The 15432-nt window shown below is 46.0% G+C and overlaps 1 protein-coding gene across 1 annotated transcript in view; it reads left to right on the forward strand.

Moving 5' to 3' along the window:
• LOC142467650 (uncharacterized) overlaps nucleotides 1–15432 on the forward strand; it is a 32830-nt gene that overhangs the window by 4255 nt on the left and 13143 nt on the right. Inside the window, exons 2-3 of the mRNA XM_075573595.1 lie at nucleotides 14090–14167; nucleotides 14533–15065. Coding sequence (XP_075429710.1) covers nucleotides 14090–14167; nucleotides 14533–15065 — 611 coding nt within the window. The remainder of the gene's footprint in view (nucleotides 1–14089; nucleotides 14168–14532; nucleotides 15066–15432) is intronic.

Consider the following 15432-nt stretch of genomic DNA (forward strand, 5'->3'; position numbering starts at 1 on the left):
ACTGCGGCCAGACAGGGCCATCCATGGGTCTCGGGGACATTGAGTTGTTCCTAAAGTTTTTTAGGTGGAAAGGGGATCCGTAAACGAGCAGTTCCTTGGTGAGTACTGTTCTAGGACATGAGAGTGGTGGTAGAGACATCATTGGTACGTGGCTCGCCCCGCAAAATGTCTTGGAAATCCAGGGCTGTGAAGAACCAGAGAGTTCCAGAGCAGAAATGGCAGAAGAACCCCCACTGGAAGCCCAGTCTTTAATAAAGGAACCGGAATCTAGGATAAGCGGCCCTGATAGTTTATCGAATACGCCAGGAGGAACTTCGGAACAGAAAAAGTCTTGGCTGACCACTGCATGTTGGAATTTGTGAGAGATTTTCCTTCTAGAAGTCTCCCAGGTAATGGTTAGTGAGGGTATAGGCTGGGTGGAAGCATCTCCCGGTATTGGTATGGAAGGTGACAAGGCAAGCAGTAAACCAGGCATAAAGACCGAAATCTTGGGATAGGTACAGAGTATTTCCAACTGAGAGGAAATAACAGGGGCAACCGAAAATTCCGAGGGAAAAACCATGGTTTAGCAGGAGCAGAGAAGCAAACAACCGTAGAGCTCTCCAATACTGGGAAATCCTCAGTGGGAGATAGTATTGTCAGGGAAACAGGAACAGTCCTTGAAATTTTCATATCAGTAGCTTGAGAAAAAGGCAGAGCCCGGGTAGTGGCGAGAGGGAAGCTAACATCAGAAGCTGAAGTCTGTACCTCAGTGACAGGGACCTGAGAGCCAGCAAGCAGCAAGTATGAACTATGAAAACTCTTAATGACAGGCACCTTAGGAGTACAAGGAGTCTTTTCCGAAACTGCAAGGGCCCTAACCACAGGGGTACCTAATCTGACAAAAACATGAATAGGTGTGTTTTCTAGTGCAAAATTTCTGATCACAGGACTCCTAACCGGTAGTGAGGGTGTCTGGGTTTGATTAGTGAAAAAATCAGATGTATTGATAAGTGACTTAGAATCAATTACTGAGGTTCTAGATTTGCTGGACATGTGAGAAAAAATACCCTTTAAGATAGGAGCTTTAATTTCTTCCCAGAGTAACCCCATGGTTGCTGGGGCATATTTAGACACAGTACTGAGGGACTGAGTTTCAGCAAAGGCAGGACAGCTAAATAGCTCAGATTTAAAACCCCAGGACTTGTAATATAGGCATGGTGGTCTCAGACAGTACTAAGGAAGTGACCACAGATATGCTGATCCCTGGAGGATTAGCCTGGACAGAGAAATCAGGTGGACCCCCAGCCAGGATAACCATTGTAGGAAGAGATTCAGAATCAGAAGGAGAATCATTACCTCTCAGAGTCTCAAAACCAGTAAGACACAATTCAGCAAAAAGGGAAACAGTGTGCAAGCTTTTTACTAATCTATATGAAAAAGCGTCACTTTTGGGAGAAAACCGTGTGTCAGCAAACATTCCTGGGAACACAACATGAACCCCAGGAGGGACATACAGACTACTGTATGCTTTTAACCCTAAGCTTAAAGAAGAGAAGAACTCAGACAGTACACAGGGGTTAATCATAACTGTACTGGTCTCTGAAGTAGGTATTTGGTAAGGAAAGTCTGGGGAACCAGAAATGACTGCAGATTCCATAATGTGGGGACTATGCGCTGAAGCAGGGATCACCACTCTCTGGGCGACAGGCTGGTTCAGTGAAATACCCGGGAGAAGGAACTCTGCGACCAAGCTTAGGGAAAAACCTGACTCCTGAATACATTTAACAGGAACCAGAACTTTAGCCGAAGTCTCCGGAGGCGAAACTGCGGAAACTTGAGCTGAAGCAGGGGATTTATAGCAAAGAATTTCTAAGGACTCCGTAAGGTTAGGGGAATCCTTCAATGCAACCTCTGCTGTCTGACTTGGGGACTCATTCTCTGAGGCTAAAACGAAGGCATTAACATGAAGGCAGCAAGACTTTACAGGGGTTAATGCAGACAGTGCCTGAGAGTAGAACATAGGTAATCTTCTCTCAGTATTAGGAGAGACAAGGAATCTCTCCTCTGGAGCTAGGGGCGTGACCATGGCTGGCAGAGAACAGGGAATTATCAAAGGAGACTCAGAGAGCTGCTCCACAGGGGTTAATACAGAAATGACCCTGGGAACAGAACTTAGGGATTCTTTCTCTGACGGGGAAAGCGCACAGGACTGCCTAGCAGAGGTTAAAGCTGGAAAACCCTCAAGACCTAAAGAGAGGGATTCAGAGTTAGAAATAGGAGAACTAAGGGACTTATTCTCTGAAACTGGAACCTTAGTGTTGGTTAGCGAAACATACGTATACTCCAGGGGAGCTTCACAGGCCTGATTGGTAGGGGTTAATGTAGACGTATCATTGGAGTCAGGGAACCCGGGCATACAATCAGGGCTAGTGACCGTGGTAGTTACTACGTTTGGAGATATTGCTAATGGGTCCATTTGGTCATCTCCCGGAGAGGGAGATATGTCCCCCGGTTTAGCGACAGGACTGGCAGCAGAGGAAAACCGCCAGAGGACGGCGTTTGCGGCCAGGGGGCGATCCTGTTTTAATAAGCAACTGTCCAATGCCAAGGAAAGTACATGCAGCGTGTCCTGAGCGAGAGCCAACATGACGGAAGGGTTCGGTTGTACTACGGGAATGTCCAATGATAAAGCCAGGGCATTGAGTGTACTACAGGCGTAGGCCAGTTCCACAGGACTCACCTTATCCCCAGTTAAAGGGGAATCAGGGGAGAAAACACTGTTTTCACTGGCCAGAACACTGGCCAGATACTGTTTTAAGTCTCTGAGGCAGTAAGCCTTACAAACAAGATCATTACGGCATTTCTTTTGCAAGGGAGTTAAGCCCTCCGACATAAACGGATCTTCCATCAGGGGTATTATATCGCACAGATAATCATTCTCAAACTGGGACTGGTCTACAGACCGGGACAGGTTTTTAGGAAAAAACTTACCAACCGGCACATCAGCGGGGTCCGAGTTTGTGGGGCCAAGCATACTGTCACGGTTGTGCTCGCCACAAACCAGGGTTGGACCGCGAGGCTGAGTTGGGGTTGTAAAAGCACCGACCTTAGACCGCGCAGGCTGATCCGGATTGCGCAGTTCGTAGTCATAGGCAGCAGAATCAGGATAGGAGAAGACAGCATCGTCGTTGTACAAGCCAGGGTCAGGACAGGAGACATCAGGATAAACTTTGTTCAAGCAAGAGTTCGGCAACAGGTAGTCAGGAAGGACCCGCTTCAGCTTAGGAGCGCGGGGTTGGCCTTTGCGCGCGCGGCGACCATGGCCCATGGTACTGGTCTCAGGAGGTGGTAGGCAGACCAGAGTAGCACACCGCCTAGCTGCACGGGTAAACCAGTGCACAGCGCAAGAGTCCTGAGCGGGCTGGGGAATCCTCCGTTACAGCGCAGGAACCAGGACACGGCCTCTCTATATTAGGGAAAGAGTAGGCCCCAGGAACCAGGAAGCTGAAGATGCAGCGGAATCCTCCGTTGCAGCACAGGAGAAGGAAGCTGAAGACGTAGGGGATACCTTTGCTTCAGTGCAGGAAAGCAGGAAGCTGATGAACGCAGGGCAAAACCTCCGCTTCAGCACAGGAGAACAAGCGAGAGCTTGTGGCAGAACAGGTAGTGACATCCGGTAAGGACTATGCTCGGCAGGGAGCATTGTGGGAACACAGTACTTAAAGGCCAGCGGGCCAATCCCCGGAGGTGGGTATGAAGGTACTTCTCCAATGAGTAAATGCAAATCTAGGTTGCAGTGATAGGCTGCACAGCTGTAGTAGACACCAGTGGGAGTGTGTGGCAGTATAGCTTTGGTGAGAGAATCCAGGCTGCAGTAAATAACAGGAGAAGTGTTCCAGAACTGCACCGTCTGCAAGGTAAGGCAACCAGTAAACCGCGGAGCGGATTCCTTACAGTATAATAGCAATGTTTGCAAGTGACATTGACGATGGGATCGGGTTTCCTTCCATGAATGAATTACACAAATTCAGTAGGTGAGTGGACAATATAGGTAAGAATTTCTTGTAATAGACATTGGAGAAGCCGTCTGGGCCCGCGGCTTTAGAGGTTTTTAGTGTTTTCCCCACAGCAGACAATTCTGCCTTCGAGATTTTGGCATTGAGTAAGGAGTTCTCTTCCTCTGTCAATGAAAGAAGATTGCAATCATCGAGGTAATTTGTGATTGCCTCCAACCCAGTTGGCTCTGATGGTTTTACAATTAGTGTAAAATTTAGTAAACTTCTGCTATGTTTTTTTTCGTTGTATAGTATATATACCAGACTTACTCTTGATCGCTGTTATTTGGGATCTTTTCTGCACTCCTCTTAACTTGCCAGCAAGAAGTTTGTCGGCCTTGTTGCCCTTATCATAGTATTTTTGGTTGGTCCATTTAAGAGCTTTTTCTACATTCTCCAATTGGATTTGCTTAATCTCGTTTCTATTGGTGGTCAATAGCTTACTGTATATATTTTTTTTGAAGGGTTGGTTTTGTGTTGTTTCTCCAGTTCGAGAATTTTGTCTGTTAATGTTTTTATCATTTTACTTTGATTTTCTTTTTGTGGGAGGCGATTGAAATGAACTTGCCTCTAATTGCTGCCTTATGGTCTTCCCACAAGAGTGCTAGGGATGAGACCATCCGAAATTGATATTAAAATAGTCTTTGAGTGCTCTTTTAATTTCTCTTTCCACTTCCACATTGTTTAATAGGGAGTCATTTCATTTCCAATTATAAGTGGTCGTTTTCATAAATGGTATGGAGATTGTCAGGGTTACCGGAGCATGATCCGACCATGTGATCGGGCCGATATCTGATTTGGTGGCGGCCTCTAAGATATTCTTGGTAACTAGAAAATAGTCGATGCGTGGGGGTGGGGACGGGGGGAGAGGGGAAGGGGGAGTGAAGGGTCACCTTGTAACATGGGTAAACACTTATCCCAACTGTTATAATTTCATAACAAAATTAACTGAGAAATGTCTTTCACCACAATTTAACGAGTGGGTTTCCCGGACTGTAAACCGACCACGGTCAATTGCAAACTGGATCTACCTAACACGAGGACCGGGACACAGGAAGAGCGAGTACAACAAGGATATAAAATAAACCGTTTATCCTGCCTTTCAGTAGACCAAGATCTTGTATGAATGATTAAATACTAAACTTTTTCAAACTAGGTCGGGGGGACTCCTGCCAGTTACTTATAGGGGAGTATATTAACTGGGGAGAGCCTGAGGGTCACGGGGTCTTCTCGTGTTAGCCAATCAGAACCAGAGCTAGTGGTGGCACAGGCTAGTTAGTAATTTAGGGTGGGATTAGAGTCAGGGTCTTATGGCCAAACACAGGGGGTGGGAAGTGTTCTAGTCGGGCTTAAAAGTTCTGTCCCCTGAAAGCCCATCTCTGACCTGTGCTTGATGATAGCGTTCGGATCTTTTCGCTCTAACCGGGCATGTGCACTGCGATTCTTCTTTTCCTGGGCCCCCGTGTAGGCCTCTGCATCTCCCCATCAGCTCCCCCACACCCCCCAGACCCAGCGCTGGAGGTCCCCAACAGCCTTGAAACCCAACCCCCCCCCCACCAAGTGCGCCAAACATAAACAGGATAATGGCTCCTGCATCCATCAGCGATCCCGCCAATGGCATTGCCGGAGCGCCTCTCCCATATCTCCAGGGCAGGTGACCCCCTGCCTCAGCCTTCTCACGCTGCGGAGGTGGTCTCAGCAATCAGAAGCCAGCATTTGAGGAGGTTGACGGGTCTCTCAACCTTCCCGGTCGGGCAGTTGGTTGTTCTGGGAATTTTGGTCTGCCAGCCGCTCTGAAGCCCTGATGGGGACCCCTCCCCCGCGGCCCGGTCACCGAGAGACCGGCAAGTCCGCTCTCTGCGGGGCTGGAAGTTCAACGCCAAGCTCGCGTGTGAATTGTGACATATCTTCCGGTTGTCTGATGGATGGATAGATTATGCTTCCATCTTCACCTCCGTCGCGCATGCGCCTCATTTTTTTTTTGTTTATTTTATTTAGCAGGGTTTTAGGTTTATTATTATTATTTTTTTTTTTTGTGTGTGTGGGGGTGCTGCCCCTTTAATTTTTACATTTTCTGTTTTCTCCTTTTGTTTATTTTTTTTTGGGGGGGGGCAAGAGGGGTTTTTATTGTGTGGCTTCAGGAGAAAATGATAACTTATGGACTGGGTAGCCCCCAGATCCCTCTCAGAGATTCCCTATTCAGCCCCAGAACCCAGGGAGCCTGCCCCCTTAAGATGCAGCTGCCAGCCTCTCCCTCCTCCTCTTTCACCAGCAGAGCAGGACCCGTCCGCCGATCTGTAACTCTAGGGGCCCAGACAGCAAGCAGGGGAGAGGCAGATCCATGAGCCCCAGCAGCCCGGTCACCAGGAGCACAGCTGATTGGTTGCACCTCTACTTCACTCACCGTAGCTGCCATCTTGATCTGAGGCCCGATCAGGTCAGTCAGCTCACTCACTGCAGCGCTGTGGCCGCTACCGCTCCTCCGACTAGGCGAAGGGGACACGATCGCGCGGTCTGGTGATTCGGTGGCAGGGGGGCCAGGCGGCAGGGACGGGCTCTACTGCTCGCACTCACCTCCCTGATGGAGCCTGCGCCGGGCCTGAGTGATCCGATTGGTTCCTGCCTCCACGCCCCGTCCCCCGACACCACCGAGCGATCAAGGGGGAGATCACTGCATCTCTCTGAGCCAGGCAGAGACTATTATCACGCAGTAGGAGGCCGGCCACTCCTCCTTGGTGCCGCCTCCGCGCCACCAAACAAAATGGCCGGCGGTCTTCGTATCATCCTCGTTCTCCTCTTAACTGATGCCCGGTATCCCCCAGACCCTCACCCACCTCCTCCACAGCTCTGTAATAGCCTGAGCTCCTCCAATTCGCCGTGCTTAAGGTTGTGTGTTTTTTATTTATGTTTTATTTAGTTTTCAGGTGTTTGGCGGCCATTTTATGTTTTCGGTCTTCAGGGGAGCCTGATTTCTTTCATCTCCGTTTATGAGATTTCAGCTCTAATTTTTGAGAAACCGGGTCCCACCGATCAAAGAGGCTGTCTTCCCCTAGCAAATTTCGTTTTTGTGGAGGTTTATATTAATTTATTTTCGCCGCTTTTTCCCCTTTATCTACAGTAGTCCTTTGGGATGGAGCTCTACTGCTGCACGTCCTGCTCCTTTGGTGTCTTGGCCACGCCTCGTGCTTATCCTATTTTAAGTGAATAAATGACAATTTATTTTACCACCTTGTTTTGCTCAGTGTTATGATCCCGGTATAAAAGGTGTAAATGTTTGGTCTCCCGTGACATGGTCTTGTCTGCACTCTTGTCCTAGATAGAGATGGTCGAATCAGCCCAAATCCTTTTTACGGCTCTTGCCTATTACTGTATGTGTTGGGGGGGGGGGTGTTGGAGGAAGATGGGAGGGTTGTAGGGTGACCATTATTATGTGTGCCCCTGTTGAGGGCATAGGTAACCACAATGGCAATCAATGTTTTTTTTTGCCCTGCTGATTATTTTAATGTACAGTATTGCAATGTCAAATTAATTATATTAATGTATCTAAATTTAAGTTTTTAATCACCTCAATACCCTTTTCATGCTCAATACATGTACTGTATATAAAGAATAAACATCACAAGTAACTCATATGAAATCATTTTCCCATTTAAAATCATTAATACTAAGATGCAAGGGCAGTGTGGAGACTAGTGGTTGGAGAAATATATCTATATATTGCGATATATGCGTAGTTAGACATCTTTTTTCCCATTTATTAATAGTTTCTCGAGCTCCAACATATATTCATTAGCGGGATTTTCTCTTAATTTGTGATATGTATTGGGATCTTTCAGGAGTCTTTGAGCCTCCTTCAAGTAATCCTCATATCTCTGTATCACAATGCCCCTGCCTTATCCACCTCTCTAATTACAATAATATCATCCTCAACCAATTTTTTCAAAGTGTCTTTCTTTCATTGATAGTTTCTTTCTAAAATTTGATTTATTTTTGTATTAAAGAACGCTTTGTTCCTTATGTACTATCTGGGCATCTATTGCCGTTCCCTTATAATATACCGGGTAGAAAGTAAGTAGTTGATCTTAGGAAACCAAAATCTTCCTCACACTCAATTTTGAGACAGGATTTTAAATACGATAAATCTTCCCTGTTCTATTCTCCATGATGTTCTCTTCAAGTAATTCATTTAGTGTAGTCATATATTCCTCGTCAAGAGTTATTGTTTCATATTTCTCATTCTCCACATTAGTGTCACCATCTTTTCTCATCTTTATTTTAAGGATCAATTTGGCTACTGTACATACTTTGCAAATCTATAAATAGTCTGAAGGCACATGGGGTCAGGGCTGCCAGGGTTCCGGCGCTACAAATTTCCCCCGACCTTTGGATATGCCCTGCTATTGGTTGCGGCTGGGCCCCCAGTGGGGTTTAGCCAAATTTACCACTAAATATATATATATATATATATATATATATATATATATATATATATAGAATCCAATGCACAGCCGGCACACCATATGCAAGTAAATAAGTTTTGGTGCTTATCCCATAAAGCAATAACAGACCATACGATACCGGTTGCAACACGACATCAAGGGACAGCACGCAGGTAAGTAAATCAAAAAATTTCTATATTTGATAGAAGACACAAAAACCGCCGTTTCGGTCCCCCAGTGGGACCTTTCTCAAGGTGGCGCACCAGAACATTTTTGATTTACTTACCTGCGTGCTGTCCCTTGATGTTGTGTTGCAACCGGTATCGTATGGTCTATATATATATATATATATATATATATATATATATATATATATATATTGTGACGTCTCAGTCCCAGCGTCGGATCTTTTTGTCCATATCAAAGGCAGGAAACACTGTACTTTTTAAGCAGGGGTTTATTTACAGGGTATAAAGCAGGTACAGGGTTAACTCATAACACAAAACGGAAATAAAAGACCTAACCCTTCCAGGAGTACTGACTAATACTGCTTAGTCCCTAACTAGTCGTGGGAGAGCTAATCTCTTTTCCCCACTTTACCCATTATACCTGCAGCAGGTCTCCTTTCAGATCAGTCTACAGCAGCTTCTCTCACCCTGTCTGTATAACTCTCAACAGTGTGTGTCTGGCAGCATGGGGGGGGGGGGAATCTCTGTATCACTTCCTGACTATACAGGCTAGGCTAATTTGCTCATTAACTCACAGCTGCACAGACCTCTTCGCCTAGGTCACGCAGATGTTTCTCTGCCTTCTTGCGGCCAGCACACTAAGGGCCTCATGCAGTAAGCGTCGATTATGTGAAATCGGCAATCTTACCGATTAGTCATGTTATTGGCGATTTTTCCTCTCCGTATGCAGTAAGTGCCGAATACATTCAAAATCAACCCGAAAACAAATCCGCCCACTCTCACGATGATTAGCCGATCACACACAGGTGTATCGGCGTGCGTGGCGCGGTGCTGTTAGGTTGCCCAATCACAAATCTTGCTGAATCAGGCGAAACAAGCATGTTTTGGATTGCGCGCCATATTTAAAGGCAACGTGTACTGCTAATCATTCTCTGTGTTGTTGGGAGTGAGAGAGAGAGAGAGACGCACAGAGCTGGCTGTTTGAAGATTTGCATATTGACTGAGAGACTTGTTGTGTATTGGGTGAGCTTTGTCCTTTGTTGTTTTGTTTACATCTTTGTCTTGTTTTATATGTGGAAGTGTTTTGTGTGATTGCCTGTACATTTCTTGTCTGTTTTTTGTGAGTGCTGGAAGTATGCCCGCAAAGCGTGGGAAGAGTGATGCCGGTGGGAGTGGGAGTGCTACTCGTGCGAGTACGCGTCGGAGTGAACGTACTGTTCAGGGGAGTGATGTTGCTGAGAGTGAGAGTGGTGTTGCAGGGAGTGGGAGTGCTGGTGCTGCGAGTGGTGTTGCTGGGAGTGGGAGTGCTGTTGCTGGGAGTGGGAGTGCTGTTGCTGGGAGTGGGAGTGCTGTTGCTGGGAGTGGGAGTGCTGGGAGTGCTGGTGCTAGGAGTGTGAGTGCTGTTGCTAGGAGTGGGAGTGCTGGTGCTAGGAGTGGGAGTGCTGGTGCTAGGAGTGGGAGTGCTGGTGCTAGGAGTGGGAGTGCTGGTGCTGGGAGTGCTGCTGGTGGCGCAGTTGCAGATGGGGTGGATGGTGGTGGCGTGCTTGCTGGTGGGCAGCTTTTGGAGGCTCTTCCATTGGAAGAAGGAGAGTCCAGTCAGCACCAGCCAAGCTCTGACCCTAAACCTGCTCGGAAGAAACGTGTGGAGAAGCCACGTAATCCTCGCTTCAATGACCAGGAAAATACAGCTCTTGTCACTGGCATTCTGGAGCACTATGACAGTATATATGGACATTTACTAGGTAAGTGTACCTTTACATTTATTATTCAAATACATGTGATCCTAGGTCATCTGAGTTTTGTTCATATGCAAATATGGGTTCAGAATATCTTTCTATGTTAATTAGTCTGGAAACACAGCTTTTTATCATGCCTTACAAGGACAACTAAACACAGGCGGTCAATTTGCCATAACTGCATACAATATGAATGCAACCTTGCTTACATGTATAGGTTTAGTAGTGAATGCTCATGTGCTTCACATATTACACCTAAAACAGCATGTTTGCTATCTCTTGGAACAGCTAGCAGTGTAGGAAACTGGTGCTTTTATTATTAATCATTTACCTCATATATTTTATATGTTTTTCAAGGGCGGACAAGTTCAGCAAGCAGAAAAGAAATGTGGGACACAATAGTCATTGGTGTCAATGCGTGTGGGAATCATGTGAGGGACAAGCGGAATTGTCACAAGAGATTTGATGATATTAGGTCCAAATTGAAAAAGAAAATACAACACCAACACGTGCATGCTACTGGCACTGGAGGTGGGCCGACACCACAACGTCTCATATTAAGTCCATTGGAGGAGCTGCTTCGGGCAAAATTACTTCCCGTCGTCGTGGAAGGCTTACCTGGTGACCGTGATATAGGAATTTACCCCTCACAATTTCCACCAGGTGAGAAATATTACTGTACTAGGCGTGTCGTTGCTTACAGTTATTTTGCATAGTTACACTGCTTTTTATACTGTCTTCACAATATAAGCATACCTGCATCTATATATGTATATGTATGATTCTGTATATATATACAGCTAAACCCCGTTATAACGCGCCTCGTTATACCGCGATTCGGTTATAACGCGGTTTTCCCGTGGCTCCCGTTTTTAAAAAAAAAAAAAAAAAAATAAAAAAAAAAAAATTTTTAAAATTTTTTTTTTACATTTTTTTTTTTGCACACTGCACACACTCACTGCACACACACTGCTCATTGCTCACACTGCCACACTGCACACACACTGCACACTGCACACACACTGCTCATTGCTCACACTGACACACTGCACACACTCACTGCACACACACTGCTCATTGCTCACTGCCACACTGCACACACACTGCACACTGCACACACACTGCTCATTGCTCACACTGACACACTGCACACACACTGACCACACTCACGCACACTCACACACACTTACGCACACTCACGCACACTTACAGACACTCACACACACTCACACACACACACACACACACACACTTACACACACTTAGACACTCACACACACTCACACACACTTACACACACTTACACACACTTAGACACTCACAGACACTCACACACACTCACACACACTCACACACACTCACACACACTCACACACACTCACACACACTTGCACACTCACAGACACTCACACACACTCACACACACTTACACACACTTAGACACTCACAGACACTCACACACACTCACACACACTCACACACACTCACACACACTTACACACTCACAGACACTCACACACACTCACACACACTTACACACACTTAGACACTCACAGACACTCACAGACACTCACACACACTCACACACACTCACACACACTCACACACACTCACACACACTTACACACTCACAGACACTCACACACACTCACACACACTTACACACACTTACACACACACTCAGACACTTACACACACTCACAGACACTTACCCACACTCACACACCCATATACACACACACACTTTCTCTCCCATATATACATACACACACACTCTCTCACTCTACACAGACGGGCCGCGACCAGCACCACCACCCGCTCCCCCCCCTCCTCCCGCGCAGGCAGCGGGAGCACCGGGGACAGCGGTGGGGAGAAGAAACCCCCCTCTACAACCTCCATGCAGGCAGCATGGTTCTGAGGTAAGCGGCGACCTGAGGGACATCCCCACTCCCATCTCCTGCCCCGCGGCCTGTCCCGCGGTGACAGGGTGAAGCGGGGACAGGAGGGACATCCCCGCTCCCATCTCCTGCCCCGCGGCCTGTCCCGCGGTGACAGGGTGAAGCGGGGACAGGAGGGACATCCCCGCTCCCATCTCCTGCCCCGCGGCCTGTCCCGAGGTGACAGGGGGAAGCGGGGACAGGAGGGACATCCCCGCTCCCATCTCCTGCCCCGCGGCCTGTTCCGAGGTGACAGGGGGAAGCGGGGACAGGAGAGACATCCCCGCTCCCATCTCCTGCCCCGCGGCCTGTCCCGCGGTGACAGGGGGAAGCGGGGAGCGGAGGGACATGCCCGCTCCCATCTCCTGTCCCGCGGGATGAATATGCGCTAAAGCGCGGCGGCCATTTTTTTTTCTCGTGACCCCGTTAGTAACGCGGTGGTCTCGGGGTGGACCCCGAGACCCGCGTTATAACGGGGTTTAGCTGTATATCTCAAAATAGACATATATGTTGTAGTCCTACTAAAAGCAGTAACTAATATAGCACGTGCCATTGCGTGCTCATTTACATGTGAATTCCCAAAATGCATTGCTGCAGTGGAAGCAATTGATGGTGGGCGAAGATGGGGAACAACAGGGTAGTACACATGTGTAACACATGTTAATGAGAAATTATTACTAGCTACAGGTACAGAACAGAAATATGTAGAATATTATTGTGTATTTTATTTATTTTACTCCGACAAACATGACATTACTGCCTATTTTAAGCATGCATCATATATATTGCATGCAACGGCCTACAAACATCACTTGCACTAACACATCTATAGTTGTTTATGAAAAGGTCCATTTTTACTTTAACTCATATACAGACAGCATAATGAGGCACACGTATCATATTTTATGTCATTGTTTTCATAACTTAAAAACTGCACACGACTATTTAGCTCATCTACCATTGTGTTAAAGCAGCTGCAATTAATATCTCATCACAGCATACACTTCAACAGAGGGGGTGGGTTTCAGCACACACACTAATTACAGCCTCATTTTAGGGTCAACTTAGTTCACACCATTTTCACCTGTTTCAAGTAATTGAAAGGTGTGGCTGATTAGGCTTTTTGGGGAAGGGAATACCGTTCTTACAACCTGACTAGCACAACTGAAGTTAATCACACTCATTTGAAAGCTTCACTTTAGCTACTAAATGCCCCAACAACTCATTACTTATCAAACCGTACGTCACACATTAGTTCACTCATATCTATAGTTGAACTACTACTATCAACGACACATTATCACACACTGCATGTGTTGTCTTGTTTAGTCACAGCCACATTCATGTGTGCCACATCTTATATTAATGTACCACACATATCCTCTACCAAAAACAACACTTTGTGCAATATGACCACCTTCATGATAACCATTGTGAATGGTCATCTCATGATAGTTATGTACATTATGATACTGATATCACTACACAACATATGATTTTTATGTTCAAATTTAATCTATTTATCCTCACGCATTACTGCAGGAACATAGTATGTTTTATGTTAGGGAACTCAAAAGTTCTAAGTACACAGGCATGTACATTGTTATTACAACTATTTATGTTCACTTTCACACACACATTTTGGGTTAAGGAAATGATGCTGTTAGGTATTCATAAATACAGAACATACAATAACTGTTTGTTCAATATTTACACATGTAAATGTAAAACTTATGTTATTGTTATATATAGTTGCCCCTGAAGGACATGTGTCACCTGAGACTGAACAAGTGTCTTCACCTGGGTCAGCCAGCTCAACACACCTAGAAGGTGAGTGTATCAGTTGGTGGCCATATAATATGTGCTCTTCTATATGTTATGTTGTCATGTTCATTATTTGTTTTGCACATCTTCTTTAAATAGGATTACTTAGTGTCAGTGAAAATGAAGTGTATGCCAACTTGTATTGTGTTAGTGATGTTAACTATCATGTAGGAGTTGTGAGTTTACAGCAAGTTTTCATTCACTCATATTTCATACTGAGTCCAAACATTATTCTTAAGTCAAGGTAGTTTTTAATGTGAGGTTATAAAACGTATGGAAACATGTTAGTTGTTACTTATGACACAGTACAATTACATAGTAACACAGCAGAGATTAACATGCCATTTAATAATGTGTACATTTATTTGTAGAACATGATGAAGAGGATTTTGATGATGATGATGATGATGATGATGATGCCGCCGCCGCCGCCATAGACACACAAATACAAGCAAGTGACCATGAAGAGGTTCCAATTGAAACTGTTTTACCGCCAAAACGTCCAGCAAATACCACATATGATGCAATTGTAGCTTCTGAGGGAAAAATTGTGGAAGCAGAAAATCGTCGCCATTCTGACCTGATGACAGTGCTGGAAAGGATGATTGCACTGCAGGAAGAAACAGTTTCACAATTGGCACATCTCCACAGAGTCTTCATTGAAGTGCCTAAACAGTTGCAAAAAATCAACACCTCATTCGAAGCATTAGTTGTTCAGCAAACACAAGCTAATTACTGGAGAATGACTAATGTACCACAATTCAACACCTCACAGCCAGGATCTGTTCATGCAGGTCAGTTTTCACCACATTCATCTGATATTCATTCACCAGGCCCAAATGTTACCGGTCAAGTAGCAGACATTGCTGTGCAGGTTCCTGATGACATCCTACCGCTGCCATCTGTACAAATTCAGCAGCAGACACCTACAAAGGAGGCGACAAAAGCAAAACAAGACACACATGAAACAGACCAACCATCACTTGTGCAGTGTCTACCAACTTGCTCACATGTGTCAGTGGGCACAAGCCCTGTCCGTGAACAGTCACTACCCAAAAGCCCTGTAGGTGAGTCACTGCCCAAAAGCCCTGTAGGTGAATCGCTGCCCAAAAGCCCTGTAGGTGAATCGCTGCCCAAAAGCCCTGTAGGTGAATCGCTGCCCAAAAGCCCTGTAGGTGAATCACTGCCCAAAAGCCCTGTAGGTGAATCACTGCCCAAAAGCCCTGTAGGTGAGTCACTGGCCACAAGCCCTGTAGGTGAGTCACTGGCCA

This window comes from Ascaphus truei, chromosome 16, assembly GCF_040206685.1.
Source record: "Ascaphus truei isolate aAscTru1 chromosome 16, aAscTru1.hap1, whole genome shotgun sequence".
Taxonomy (NCBI): Eukaryota; Metazoa; Chordata; class Amphibia; order Anura; family Ascaphidae; genus Ascaphus; species Ascaphus truei.